A 15,058-nucleotide genomic window follows, 5' to 3' on the forward strand; every position below is an offset into this window, starting at 1 on the left:
TATATATCTGTGGAATGACCAGGGTGGGACAAAGGACTTTTGTCTGCTGGATTGATTGACAATTTTTGGTGGGAATGTTTCAACTGACCACCTTGATTAGCATTTAATGGCTTGGAAGTGCCTGGGGGAATCTTTTTTTGAGAGGTGATTTGATGTGCCTGATTGTTTACTCTCTGTTGTTTTGCTGTTGTAATATTTGTGTTTTTAAATACAGAATAATACAGAAAGGAAGAAACCATGAAAACGAACAAAATCTGGCTACCAATATTAAAAAACTCAAAAATTACAACAGCAAAACAACAGAGAGTAAACTATCAGGGACATCAAATCACCTCTCAAAAAAGGATTCCCCCAGGCACTTCCAAGCCATGAAATGCTAATCAAGCTGGTCAGTTGAAACATTCACACCTAGCTCCAGCAGACAAAAGTCCTTTGTCCCACCCTGGTCAATCCACAGATACATAAACCCATTTTTCCTACTTCCAACAGACCTCACAACCTCTGAGGATGGCTGCCATAGATGCAGGCGAAACGTCAGGAGAGAACGCCTCTAGAACATGGCCATATAGCCCAGAAAAACCTACAACAACCCAGTGATTCTGGCCATGAAAGCCTTCGACAATAATCCCTATAAGTGTTTACCTTTTGGAAAATGTGCTTCTGGCTATGCTGAGGTGCTAGAGCTCAATGTGGGTCACAGAGTTGGGACTATGCTCTGGATGCCTATCCAGAAATTGCCTTGGGGAAGCACCTGAAGGCTGGGGCATCTATCTAGAACAGGAATGGGCAAACTCTGGTCCTCCAGGTGTTTTGGACTCCAACTCCCACACTTCCTAACAGCCTCAGGTCCTTTCCTTTTCCCCCTCAGCCGCTTAAGTGGCTGAGGGGGAAAAGGAAGGGGCCTGAGGCTGTTAGGAAGTGTGGGAGTTGGAGTCCAAAACACCTGGAGGGAGGGCCAAACATGAGATGATCCTGATATCAAAGGCTGCCTCAATATCCACAACTTCTTGCGGATTCTGGGAGATGTAATTCTTGGTTTCACAGAACCAAGAATCCCCATCCGAACTGGCTCTCGTGCCCTTCCGCAGAATCGCGTGGCATCCCCATTGATTCATCCCTTGATTGCCCCACACGAACCCAGCCAATTTGGCACTTATGTGGCTTTCTCCTTTTCCCATGGTCTCGTTCGCTTGGTTTCCTTCCGGGTTCCTAGTTCCAGGATGGGTGGGAGAAGGTGATGTTGTAAAGGCTCGCCCACTTGGCGAAGACCCGCTTCTCGGTGATGAACCGGTGATGGTAGCCCCTCTTGCTCCACTCGTTGTGGATGTAGGTGACGCATTCATCGGGGCCCTTGGGTTCGTAGTAGTGGTAGGCCATCTTGCGCGAATGTGGTCTCTGCGTGCTGGCGGGAAGAGCGAAAAGAAGGAGCCTCCATCAAACAAAAGGGGTTTCCTCTTGATCAAACATTTCATTTTTGTAGCCTATTTTAAATTAGGCATGTGTATGTGTGTATGTTTATAAACCTCTTCCCCTCCCAACCCTGCTATATGCCTGCGAGACGTGGACTGTCTACAGATGTCAACACTGACACTGAAATACAACACCGCCTGAGCTCTGTGAGTGCAGCATTTTCCCAAATGAAGCAGAGAGTGTTTGAGGACCGGGACATCCGTAGGGAGACCAAGGGGCTTCTTTATAAACCTCTTCCCATCCCAACCCTGCTCTACGCCTGCGAGACGTGGACTGTCTACAGACGTCACATGCAACTCCTGGCACGATTCCATCAGCGCTGCCTCCGGAAAATCCTGCAAATCTCTTGGGAAGACCAGCGGACAAATGTCAGCATGCTGGAAGAAGCAAAGACCACCAGCATTGAAGCGATGGTCCTCCGCCATCAACTCCACTTGACCGGCCATGTTTTCTGGATGCCCGACCACCATTTCCCAAAGCAGTTCTTCTACTCTGAACTCAAGAACGGAAAACGGAATGTTGGTGGGCAGGAAAAGAGATTTAAAGATGGGCTCAAAGCCAACCTTCAAAACTCTGGCATAGACACCGAGAACTGGGAAGCTCTGGCCCTTGAGCGCTCCAGCTGGAGGTCAGCTGTGACCAGCAGTGCTGTAGAATTTGAAGGCACAAATAGAGGGTGAAAGGGAGAAATGTGCCAAGAGGAAGGTGCATCAAGCCAACCCCAACCAGGACCGCCTTCCGTCTGGAAACCAATGTCCTCACTGCAGGAGAACATGCAGGTCAAGAATAGGGCTCCACAGTCATCTACGGACCCATCACCAGGACACTGATCCTGGAAGACTATCTTACTTGGACAACGAGGGATCGCCTAAGTAAGTAAGGAAGGTCATACAAATGGATTGATCTCCCCACTTTCATATTAATAGACTAGCCATCCCCTGCCACGCATTGCTGTGGCCCAGCCTGGTGATCTGGAAAATAAAGTAATGGGAAAGTGTTGGTTTCTAATCTGTGTAATTCCTTTATGCTTGTGGGTAAACAGTATTTCTTGCTGTGTCTTTGTCAGTGTTGATGTGGAGAGTGTCTGGTTTGCCCACTCTGGAACATGCAACATATCATTGTCCTTCTTTCAGGGTCCCTTAGAAATCTATGATACTATATCTGTATGGGTGTGAATCATATCTATCTGTCTATATCTATGGCTGGATGGCTCTTTGGCAAGAGGGCTTTGATTACGTTTTCTTGCCCTTGTGAAGGGAGTTGGACTGGATGGCCTTAAGTATTTTGTGTTGGTCATGGGGTTCTGTGTGGGAAGTTTGCCCCAATTTTGTTGTTTGTAGGGTTCAGAATGCTCTTTGATTGTAGGTGAACTGTAAATCCCAGTAACGACGACTCCCAAATGTCAAGGTCTATTTCCCTTAAACCCCATCTGTGTTCATATTTGGGCATATGGAATATTCATGCCAAGTTTGGTCCAGATCCATCATTGTTTGAGTCCACAGTGCTCTCTGGATGTAGGTGAACGACAACTCCCAAACTCAAGGTCAATGCCCACCAAACCTTTCCAGTATTCTCTGTTTGTCACTGGAGTTCTGTTTGCCAAAATTAGTTCAATTCCATTCTTGGTGGAGTTCAGAATGCCCTTTGATTGTAGGGTAACTATAAATCTCAGCAACTACAACTCCAAAATGACAAAATTAATTTTTTTTGAGCGATGGTCACTCCTTGGGTTAGTAGGTGTCTTGTGGCCAAATTTGGTGTCAATTCGTCCAGTGGTTTTTGAGTTATGTTAAACCCACAAACGAACATTACATGTTTATTTATATAGATGGAATAATTCATTTTTCAGCACTTGAATTAAGGGAGCCAGTATGGTGAAGTGGTTTGGATGCTGGGCTGGGAAACCGGGGTTTGAATCCTCACTCATGCATAGAAACCCACTGGGTGACCCTGAGCGAGTCACACTATCTCAGCCATTAAAGAATATTTGGAGCAGGTAGCACTCACGAGCAATAGTTTGCAGGAATCATCCCGTAAACGTGGATCGTGTCACACAGCTCGATCGAAATCAACATGGTGAACCAGCCGGTGCTCAGCCACGACCGTGATGTCTCTCTGACGGAGTTGGCCAGCCAGATGCAGGATTCCCAAAGGAAAGCCAATCAGGAAGGAAATAAGAAAAGTTAGTTGCCATCATCTTCCTCCCTTTTCAAATCCAATAGCCATGTTTGCAAATGTAGGCCTGGTGCATTTAGTTGTCCTAATGAGCTAGCACTACGATCACAATTGCAACATTCACACTTGCCTCAAACAGACAAGAGTTCTTCTTTCTCCCACCCACTTGCCTAGTTTCCAACACACCTCACAACCTCTGAGGATGGCTGCCACAGATGTGGAGAGAATGCTTCTGGAACATGGTCATGCAGCCCGGAAAACCTACAGCAACCCGATGATGCTGATTATTATTATTACTAGCCATCCTCTGCCACACGTTGCTGTGATCCAGTCTGTGTATATGTGTTTTGTGTATGTATATATATATGTGTGTGTGTGTTTGCATATATATATGTATGTGTGTGTGTGTTTGCATATATTCTCTGCCATGCGTTGCTGTGATCCAGTATGTGTATATGTGCATATGTATGTATATATGTGTGTGTGTGTGTTTGCATGTAGATATGGGGTTTAGTGCTTGCGTTGTAAATTAATTTTTGGTTTTTGGCTTTTAAAATCTCTTCTGCTATGTTTTGCGCATGTGTTGTAATGGTTTTTTTTTTTGCTTTTTAAGTCCCTTCTGATGTGTTTTTCCAGTGTTTTTATGAGTGATAGACACTCCTTGGCCTGATACGTGTCTTGTGTCCAAATTTCGTGTCAATTTGCACAGTGGTTTTTGAGTTATGTTAATCCCACAAACGAACATTACATTTTTATTTATTTAGATTATTATTATTATTACTAGCTGTCCCCTGCGACGCATTGCTGTGGCCCAGTCTGTGTCTATGTGTTTTGTGTGTGTATGTATATATATGTGTGTGTGTGTTTGTGTATAGATATGGGGTTTAGCGCTTGTGTTGTAATTTAATTTTTGTTTTTTGGCTTTTTAAATCTCTTCTGCTATGTTTTTATGGGGGATGGTCACTTGTTGGCCTGAGAGGTGTCATGTGTCCAAATTTGGTGTCAATTCGTCCAGTGGTTTTTGAGTTCTGTTAATCCCACAAACGAGCAGATGGAATATTCGTGTCAAGTTTGGTCCAGATCCATCCTTGAGTCCACAGATGTAGGTGAACTATAACTCCAAAACTCAAGGTCAATGCCCACCAAACTTTTCTAGTGTGTTCTGTTGGTCAGGGGAGTCCTGTGTGCCAAGTTTGGTTCAATTCCATTGTTGGTGGAATTTAGAATGCTCTTTGATGTAGGTGAACTAGATGTAGGTGAACTATAACTCCAAAACTCAAGGTCAATGCCCACCAAACTTTTCTAGTGTGCTCTGTTGGTCAGGGGAGTCCTGTGAGCCAAGTTTGGTTCAATTCCATCGTTGGTGGAATTCAGAATGCTCTTTGATGTAGGTGAACTAGATGTAGGTGAACTATAACTCCAAAACTCAAGGTCAATGCCCACCAAACTTTTCCAGGGTGTTCTGTTGGTCAGGGGAGTCCTGTGTGCCAAGTTTGGTTCAATTTCATCGTTGGTGGAATTCAGAATGCTCTTTGATGTAGGTGAACTATAAATCCCAGCAACTACAACTCCCAAATGACAAAATCATAAACTTTTGAGTGATGGTCACTCCTTGTGTTGTGAGATGTTTTGTTGCCAAATTTGTTGTGATTTCATTCATTAGTTCTTTTGCTTTTAAGGTACTCATAACGCACAGAACATTATATATATATATATATATATATATATATATATATATAGATATAGATATAGATATAGATATATATATAGATATATATAAATATAGATAGATTAAAACAAGCAGGGGGTTGGACTGGATGGCCCATGAGGTCTCTTCCAACTCTATGATTCTATGATTAAATATAAACAGCATTAAAAAAATTCCCAGTTAAAAATAATTAAAATTAATTCCAAGTTAAAAAACCACGGCAGCCCCTGAATTGATTTTAAACACCTCCATCTTTACAACCCAAGGTTTTGGCCTGCCTCCGGAAGGGAGGGGCAGAGAGAAGGGCCTCCCCATAAGATCCCTTCAAAACATGGGCAGGTTTGTACGGAAGGATATGGACCTAAGCCACACAAGACTTTAGAGATGATCACTAGGACTTTGAATGGTGCCCAGAAATGGAAATGCAGAACAAAAAGGTCTGATGGTGATGGGAGGAACCGTAACTTCTCTTCCCTCCTTTTCCCGCAGAAGAGCTGGGTGAAGAAGTTATACCTGTCCTTCCCGGTCTCTTTCTTGAACAAGCGGTCAAACTGCCCCAGGCGATTGCCGCTCACGACGAAGGCGGTCATGTTGGGGTAAGCTGCGCTGGCCCGCTGGATGACCTTGAACAAGCTCTTCTTCATCCGGCCCTCCGGCCCCCAGAAGATGAGGATGTTCTCTGGCGTCTTGCTGACAAACTCTTTCGGCTTCCGCAGGACCCGGAAGAGGCTGGAATGGGCCACGACCCGGAAGGTGGTCCTGTGGCCGACGTCGGCCTCGTAGCCTGTGGTGGGAGCGTCGTTCATGCGGATGATACATTCAGCTTGGTCGATAAGCGGCCCCAGCTTGCTCCCCAGGACGTGGCTGGAGCTGGTGATGATCACGCATTGCCCGCAATGGCGGTCCAGAGTCTGCAACGAGAACGGTTAATTCATAGTATCATGGAATAGAGCTGGTCCAAGTCCCTACCATGCAGGAAAAGCACAAAGTATGTGTATTAGATTAGGGTATTAATTGTTTATATTGGTGTTTGAATTCTTCTGTGTCCTGTGTCTTGTGAACCGCTGTGAGTCGCCTTCGGGCTGAGAACAGCGGTATAGAAGCAAAGTAAAAAAATAAATAAATAAAAGTATCCCTGACAGATGGCCATCCAGCTTTGCTTATTTATTTATTTGTTTATTTATTTGTTTAAAACAGGGGTCCTCAAACGAAGGTCCATGGGCCGGATACGGCCCTCCAAGGTCATTTACCTGGCCCTCACTCAGGGTCAACCTAAGTCTGAAATGACTTGAAAGTACAACAACAACAATCCTATCTCATCGGCCAAAAGCAGGCCCACACTACCAATTGAAATACTAATAAGCTTATATTTGTGGGTTGTTGTAGGTTTTTTCGGGCTATATGGCCATGGTCTAGAGCAGGGGTCCTCAAACGAAGGCCCGGGGGCTGGATGTGGCCCTCCAAGGTCATTTACCCGGCCCTCGCTCAGGGTCAACCTAAGTCTGAAACTACTTGAAAGCACACAACAACAACAACAATCCTATCTCATCAGCCAAAAGTAGGCCCACACTTCCCATTGAAATTGTTGATATTGTTCTTCATTTTAATTATTGTATTGTTTTAAAGTGTTTTTTTCACTACAAAAAAGATACGTGCAGTGTGCATAAGAATTCATTCATGTTTTTTACAAATTATAATCCAGCCCTCCAACACTTTGAGGGACTGTGACCTGGCCCTCTGTTTAAAAAGTTTGAGGACCCCTGGTCTAGAGACATTCTCTCCTGACGTTTCGCCTGGATCTTTGGCAAGCATCCTCAGATATATAAACCCTTTTTCCCAGTTCCAACAGACCTCACTCCCTCTGAGGATGCTTGCCATAGATGCAGGCGAAACGTCAGGAGAGAATGCCTCTAGACCATGGCCATATAGCCCGAAAAAACCTACAACAACCCACTGATTCCAGCCATGAAAGCCTTCGACAAGCTTATATTTGTTAAAATTGTTCTTCATTTTAATTATTTTATTGTTTTTAAGTGGGGGTTTTTTTGCACTACAAATAAGATATGTTGTAGGTTTTTTCGGGCTATATGTGAAACAGGAGCCAACAATGTGATGTGGCGGCAAAAAAAGCCAATGGGATTTTGGCCTGCATCAATAGGAGCATAGTGTCTAGATCTAGGGAAGTCATGCTACCCCTCTACTCTGTTTTGGTTAGACCACATCTGGAATATTGTGTCCAGTTCTGGGCACCACAATTCAAGAGAGATATTGACAAGCTGGAATGTGTCCAGAGGAGAGTGACTAAAATGATAAAAGGTCTGGAGAACAAGCCCTATGAGGAGCGGCTTAAGGAGCTGGGCATGTTTAGCCTGAAGAAGAGAAGGCTGAGAGTGGATATGATAGCCATGTATAAATATGTGAGAGGAAGCCACAGGGAGGAGGAGGGAGCAAGCTTGTTTTCTGCTTCCCTGGAGAGTAGGACACAATGGAATAATGGCTTCAAACTACAAGAGAGGAGATTCCATCTGAACATGAGGAAGAACTTCCTGACTGTGAGAACCGTTCAGCAGTGGAACTCTCTGCCCCGGAGGGAGTGTGGTGGAGGCTCCTTCTTTGGAAGCTTTGAAGCAGAAGCTGGATGGCCATCTGTCAGGGGTGATTTGAATGCAATATTCCTGCTTCTTGGCAGAATGGGGTTGGACTAGATGGCCCAGGAGGTCTCTTCCAACTCTTTGATTCTATGATTCTATGATTCTATGATTCTATGTGCAGTGTGCATAGGAATTCATTCATGCTTTTTACAAATTATAATCCGGCCCTCCAACACTTTGAGGGACTGTGACCTGGCCCTCTGTTTAAAAAGTTTGAGGACCCCTGGTTTAAAACATGAGTCTCACCCCGACTCAGGGGTCTCAGGGCAGAGCACAGCATACACATGGCAAACATTCAATGCCAGGGCAAGAATTCATATACGCATATATAAACAATAAAAATATTTATCAAAATATTAAAATACACCATTTTAAACCGTCCTAGTCATCCACATCACATCTAATTGAACTGCGAGACCGATATTGACATCCAATATGATCCAACTGCAGGTCCCCCAACAGAAATGGTATTCTGACCTCCCTCTTGCAAGGGCAGGAAAGACCCAGCATCATCAGAGTCAGCCTTTTTATTCTGAAAGCTATTAAGAAAAGAGCAGATTTCCTGAAAGAAGAACCAGGAAAATAAGATTCTGACTATAAATAGAAGGTCGGCTGCTGTCTTCACCTTGTGGCCTTGTTTTTAACTCGTGTTCTATTTTGAAATGGTCATATGACTGATCAAATAAATAAATAAATATTATTATTATTATTATTAAATCTAATTGGCCTGGTCATCTTTCCTATGGCTGCTTCATTGCCCTGTCCCAGAAGCCTGGTCCCACAGCCAAGTTTTGACCATTCTTCTAAAGGACAGGAGGGAGGGGCCGACCTGATCTCACCAGGAAGGGAGTTCCATAGCCGGGGAGCAATCACCAAGAAGGCCCTGTCTCTCATCCCCACCAATCGTGCCTGTGTCAATGGCGGGACGGAAAGCAGGGCCTCCCCAGAGGATCTTAACCTCTGCGATGGTTCATAGGGGAGATGTGTTCGGACAGGTAATTTGGGCCGGGGCTGTTTAGGGCTTGATAGGCCAAAGCCAGCACTTTGAATTGTGCCCGGTAGAAAACTGGCAGCCAGTGGAGATGGCGTAACATGGGAGTTGTGTGCTCCCTGTATGCCGCCCCACTTATTAACCTGGCTGCCTCTCGTTGGACTAGTTGAAGCTTCTGAGCAGTCTTCAAAGGCAACCCCACGTAGAGTGTGTTGCAGTAGTCTATCCTAGATGTAACGAGAGCGTGGACCACCGTGGCCAAGTCTGACTTCCCAAGGTACAGGCACAGCTGGCGCACAAGTTTTAACTGTGCGAAAGCTCCCCTGGCCACCGTGCAACCTGGGATTCCAGGCTCAGTGATGAGTCCAGGAGGACCCCCAAGCTGCAAACCTGGACCTTCAAGGGGAGTGGGACCCCATCCAGCACAGGTTGTGATCCTACACCCTGTTGGGCCTTGCGACTGACCAGGAGGACCTCTGTCTTGTCTGGATTCAACTTCAATTTGCTTGCCCTCATCTAGACCGTCACAGCAGCCAGGCACTGGTTCAGGACTTGGACAGCCTCCTACGCATCTGGTGGAAATGAGTGATAGAGTTGGACGTCATCTGCGTACAGATGGTGTTGGACTCCAAAACTCCGGATGATTTCACCCAGCGGCTTCATGTAGATGTTAAACAACATGGGGCACAATACTGAGCCCCACAGGACAATGGCTGTGGGGCCAAGCAGGAGTCCCCCAGAAACAACTTAAAAGCTTAAAAAGCTTAAAAGCTTCCAAGGAAGGTGCTTCCACCAGACTTTGAGGCAGAGAGTTCCGCTGTTGAAAGCTCGTACAGTCAGGAAGTTCTTCCTCATGTTCAGGAGCAATCTCCTTTCCTGCCATTTGAAGCCATGGCTCCACTGAGGCCTAGTTTCCAGCGCAGCAGAAAAGAAGCTTACTCCCTCTTCCTTAGGACACCCTTCCACATGTTTATACAGAAATTTATAGAAATATCAGGCACAATGTCAAGACCTCCTCAGACCTTAAGGATGACAGCTTTCGTGTCAGTGATGGTCATGAATCCTCTCTGGGTTTTAGTCTGAAATTCAGAGGAGCTATCCAGCATGCTGAATCCTGTGCTCAGAGGAAATTCAGAGGAACTACCTGATGTGCTGTCCATAGGTTCAGCTTCCCAGGCAAAATTTGGACCTAACCCAACAATCCAATATCATACGAAAGCTGACTGGCACAACCTGGGGATCACAACCAGACACAGTGAAGACATCTGCCCTTGCGCTGTGCTACTCTGCTGCTGAGTACACATGCCCAGTGTGGAACACATCTCACCACGCTAAAAAGTGGATGTGGCTCTTAATGAGACATGTATAAATATGTGAGAGGAAGCCACAGGGAGGAGGGAGCAAGCTTGTTTTCTGCTTCCTTGGAGACTAGGACGCGGAGCAATGGCTTCAAACTACAAGAGAGGAGATTCGATCTGAACATTAGGAAGAACTTCCTGACTGTGAGAGCCGTTCAGCAGTGGAACTCTCTGCCCTGGAGTGTGGTGGAGGCTCCTTCTTTGGAAGCTTTTAAGCAGAGGCTGGATGGCCATCTGTCAGGGGTGATTTGAATGCAATATTCCTGCTTCTTGGCAGGGGGTTGGACTGGATGGCCCATGAGGTCTCTTCCAACTCTTTGATTCTATGATTCTAGAGGCCCTTTGCTTCTGGGATCGTGACAAATGTGGCCTGTAGGTTTACCCCACGTAAAGGAATCCCACAGGAGCATTGCAGCACAACCAAATCCCTGGGAGGAGTCACTCTGGACCGTTCTCTGACCGACAAGAAGTACTGCCTGAACATCAAGCAGAAAGTGGGTGCTAGAAACAATACCATACGAAAGCTGACTGGCACAACCTGGGGATCACAACCAAACACAGTGAAGACATCTGCCCTTGCGCTGTGCTACTCTGCTGCTGAGTATGCATGCCCAGTGTGGAACACATCTCACCACGCTCAAACAGTGGATGTGGCCCTTAATGAGACATGCCGCATTATCACAGGGTGCCTGCGCCCTATACCACGGGAGAAATTACACTGCTTAGCTGGTATTGCACCACCTGACATCCGCCGGGAAGGAGCAGCCAACAGTGAAAGGACCAAGGCAGAGACATCTCCAGCTCATCCCTTGTTTGGGTATCAGCCAGCACATCAACGACTTAAATCAAGAAATAGCTTTCTAAGATCTACAGAGACACTCGCTGGAACACCTCAGCAGGCGAGAGTCCAAAAGTGGCAGGCTCAAACCCAGAACCTCAACCAATGGCTAATACCAAATGAGAGACTCCCTCCTGGGCACACAGAGGACGGGGCGACTTGGAAGGCGCTGAACAGACTGCGCTCTGGCACCACGAGATGCAGAGCCAACCTTCAGAAATGGGGTTACAAAGTTGAATCCACGACATGCGAGTGCGAAGAAGAGCAAACCACGGACCACCTGCTGCAATGTTACCTGAGCCCTGCTACATGCACAATGGAGGACCTTCTTGCGGCAACACCAGAGGCACTCCAAGGAGCCAGATACTGGTCAAACGACATTTAATCCACTACCAAGTTTGCAAAATCTGTGTTTTTTTATCTGTTTGTTTGTTTTGTTCTGTTAGAAATGTAATACAATGGTCTGGTTGCGGATGACACGATAAATAAATAACCCCACGTGCTAGGGTTTCCCCCTCCTGTTAAAGATATCCTCCCCTACCTTGTTCCCCGAGGCAGGCCTGTATCCACTTTTGACCCCCCATTTCCTGAGATCGGAAGGCAGGGGTAGATTTGCGGTCTCAGCATTGTAATGGAAGGCCTCGTTCCGACTGTTGGAGTTGTAGAAGATGAGCAGCATGAACAGACCAAAGAGGATGACAAAGATCACTGCCGGTGGGCTCTGCTGGCGAGACAAAAGAATAAGCGGGAAAAGGTGAAAAGAGGACTGGAAAGTGCTGGCAGATCTGCCCTTTTCCTCAAGGACCAGCTCAAATCAGCTTCCATGATCTGGGCTTTAGTCTGAAAATGATCCAAGGCATTGAACTGTAGCATCACTTTTGGCTGGGGTGGTCCATGCCTTGATCACCTCTCGATTGGATTACTGTAATGCGCTCTATGTGGGGCTGCCCTTGAAAACGGCTCAGAAATTCCAACTGGTTCAACGGGCGGCGGCCAGGATGTTAACTGGCACTCCTTACAGAGAGAGGTAAACCCTCCTGTTCAAGGAGCTCCACTGGCTGCCGTTTACCTACCGAGCCCAATTCAAGGTGCAGGTGTTTACCTACAAAGCCCTAAACAGTTTGGGACCTGCCTACCTGCATGGCCACATTTCCATCTACGAACCCACGCATTCACTTCGGTCATCTGGAGAGGTCCTGCTCGTGACCCCGCCTGCGTCGCAAGCGCGTTTGGTGGGGACACGAGACAGGGCCTTTTCCGTGGTGGCCCCCTGACTCTGGAACACCCTCCCCAAAGATCTTAGACAGGCCCCTACATTGGCAGTCTTTAGAAAGAACCTGAAGACCTGGCTGTTCCGATGTGCCTTCCCAGATTAGGAAATCTCCAATACCAAATCCCAGAAGCACTTTACTAGAACTAAGATTGCTGCACACTGCATTTGCCCTATAATGCCTTAGATACCTCCTGTCACATCAGCACTTTTAATCCTGTACCCATTACTCTGGCCCGGCCCAGTTTTATTTTATTGTGTTTTAGTGTATTGTTTATTGTCTGTTGTTTATTATGCTTTAATTTGCTTATGTTTTATTTATTATTTATTTATTAACTTTACTTGTATACCGCAGTTTCTCAGCCCAGCCGGCGACTCAAGGTAAAAAGTCAATCAACGATATACAATTTAAAACCATAAAAACATAGTATACAAATATTAACACCACAATAACAACACAATACATCTCTAATGGTATTCCGCAAAAAGGTGAAGACCTGGATGTTTGTGCAGGCGTTTGAGTAATTTAGTGCAATCTGGTAATGGAAGATAGGAATGGAACAATGGACGACAACGAACCTGGACTACGCTTGGATGGTGAGAAGATTGGGTACGGTTGTTGTTTTTTGTAATAATTGTGCATTGTAATTGCTTATTGGTAATTTATGGAGAATGTGTTAAGTCAATTGTTATATGTTGTATGGAACCACTGCTGTTTCTACTGTTTTTACTGTTTGTGAACTGCTGTGAGTCGCCTTCGGGCTTGAGATACAGCGGTATAGAAGCAAAGCAAATAATAAATAAATAACTAGAGTCGTGATCCAATTCGTCGTCCGTATTTCCATTCCTGTAATCATCACATTCATTGCACTGTTAACCGAATGCCCGTTCAAACATCCAAGTTTTTAATCTTCTTCGAAACACCATTAGCGAGGGGGCTGATCTAACCTCCATGGGAAGGGCGTTCCACAGCCGAGGGGCCACCACAGAAAAGTCCCTGTCTCTCGTCCCCGCCAGCCACACCTGTGAAGCAGGCGGGATAGAGAGCAGGGCCTCCCCAGAAGATCTTAGGGTCCTGGTGGGCTGATAAGCAGAGATACGTTCAGATAGGTAGCTTGGATTTTGTATTGTTATATTGTGTGTTGAGGCCTTGGCCTTTGTAAGCCGCATCGAGTCCTTCGGGAGATGCTAGCGGGGTACAAATAAAGTTTAATAATAATAATAATAATAATAATTAATAATAATAGTCTGAAAATGATCCAAGGCATCGAACTGTAGCATCAAATACCTTCAGGACCCTGGACTGTGTTCACCCTGAGACCCAGAACTGGTTCAGCACCTCACTCCCACTAGCAAGCAGGCTGTGGTTCCAAAGGACACTGCTGCACAAGGACACTGATGTTCAGGCTCCCAGAAACACATGTTTGGGTGAAAAGGGCATAATTGGTCCTTACCGTGTGGTGTTTCATGTCGCTGTCCCGGCTTTCAGTTGGAGCCCTGTTGATCAGCGTAACTTAGGCACCTGCAGGGAAACCAAAGGAGGAAAAGATTATTTCTGCAGCTCATCGGTTTAATTGTATTTTTAATAGGACCTGTCGGTTTTTCAGTTACGGGTTGTATGACTTTTAGTGCTTTATTTATTTATCGTGTCAAGGGCAACCAGACAATTGTATTGCATTTCTAACAGAACAAAACAAACAAACAGACAAAACACAAAGTTTGCAAGCTTGGGAGTTGATTAAATGTCCTTTGACAAGTATCTGGCCACTTGGAGTGCCTCTGGTGCTTTTAGTGCTTGTTGCAGGATATCAATGCATATCACAATAGAATCATAGATTCAAAGAGTTGGAAGAGACCTCATGGGCCATCCAGTCCAACCCCATTCTGCCAAGAAGCAGGAATATTGCATTCAAAGCACCCCTGACAGATGGCCATCCAGCCTCTGCTTAAAAGCTTCCAAAGAAGGAGCCTCCACCACACTCTGGGGCAGAGAGTTCCACTGCTGAACGGCTCTCACAGTCAGGAAGTTCTTCCTCATGTCCAGATGGAATCTCCTCTCTTGTAGTTTGAAGCCATTGTTCCCTTGCGTCCTAGTCTCCAGGGAAGCAGAAAGGAAGCTTGCTCCCTCCTCCTCCCTGTGGCTTCCTCTCACATATTTATACATGGCTCTCATCATATCCCCTCTCAGCCTTCTCTTCTTCAGGTTAAACATGCCCAGCTCCTTAAGCCGCTCCTCATAGGGTTTGTTCTCCAGACCCTTGATCACCATGAAAAAGAGGAAGTGGGATACAAATACATATCATCATCATTATCATCCTCCCTCTTGTTTTGCCCCTGCACATCTTGCTCTCCCACCCCAACAAGCCTCTAATAAAATGCAATCCAGTTCATTTCAGGCATTAAACAAACTGGTCTCTTTCTCAGTACACAGTTATAGCACTTGAGAACACTTTAGGCCAGGATTATTATTATTATTGGGTTGTTGTAGGTTTTTCCGGGATATATGGCCATGTTTTGGAGGCAATTTTTCTCCTGACATTTCGCCTGCATCTATGGCAAGCATCCTCAGAGGTAGTGAGGTCTGTTGGAAGTAGGAA

At 45.8% G+C, this 15,058-nt stretch overlaps 1 protein-coding gene across 2 annotated transcripts in view; it reads right to left on the bottom strand.

Annotated features, from left to right (window-relative positions):
* Positions 1 to 933: 933 nt before the first annotated feature.
* ST6GALNAC6 (ST6 N-acetylgalactosaminide alpha-2,6-sialyltransferase 6) overlaps positions 934 to 15,058 on the bottom strand; it is a 28,540-nt gene continuing 14,415 nt past the window's right edge. Inside the window, exons 3-7 of one of the 2 annotated variants that reach the window (XM_067471763.1) lie at positions 13,916 to 13,983; positions 11,733 to 11,915; positions 5,867 to 6,264; positions 3,478 to 3,585; positions 934 to 1,402 (exon numbers count right to left, since the gene is read on the bottom strand). In XM_067471763.1, coding sequence (XP_067327864.1) covers positions 1,210 to 1,402; positions 3,478 to 3,585; positions 5,867 to 6,264; positions 11,733 to 11,915; positions 13,916 to 13,930 — 897 coding nt within the window. In that variant the 5' untranslated portion in view covers positions 13,931 to 13,983 and the 3' untranslated portion in view covers positions 934 to 1,209. The remainder of the gene's footprint in view (positions 1,403 to 3,477; positions 3,586 to 5,866; positions 6,265 to 11,732; positions 11,916 to 13,915; positions 13,984 to 15,058) is intronic. The other variant, XM_067471764.1, reaches the window with a different exon arrangement.

This window comes from Anolis sagrei, chromosome 11, assembly GCF_037176765.1.
Source record: "Anolis sagrei isolate rAnoSag1 chromosome 11, rAnoSag1.mat, whole genome shotgun sequence".
Taxonomy (NCBI): Eukaryota; Metazoa; Chordata; class Lepidosauria; order Squamata; family Dactyloidae; genus Anolis; species Anolis sagrei.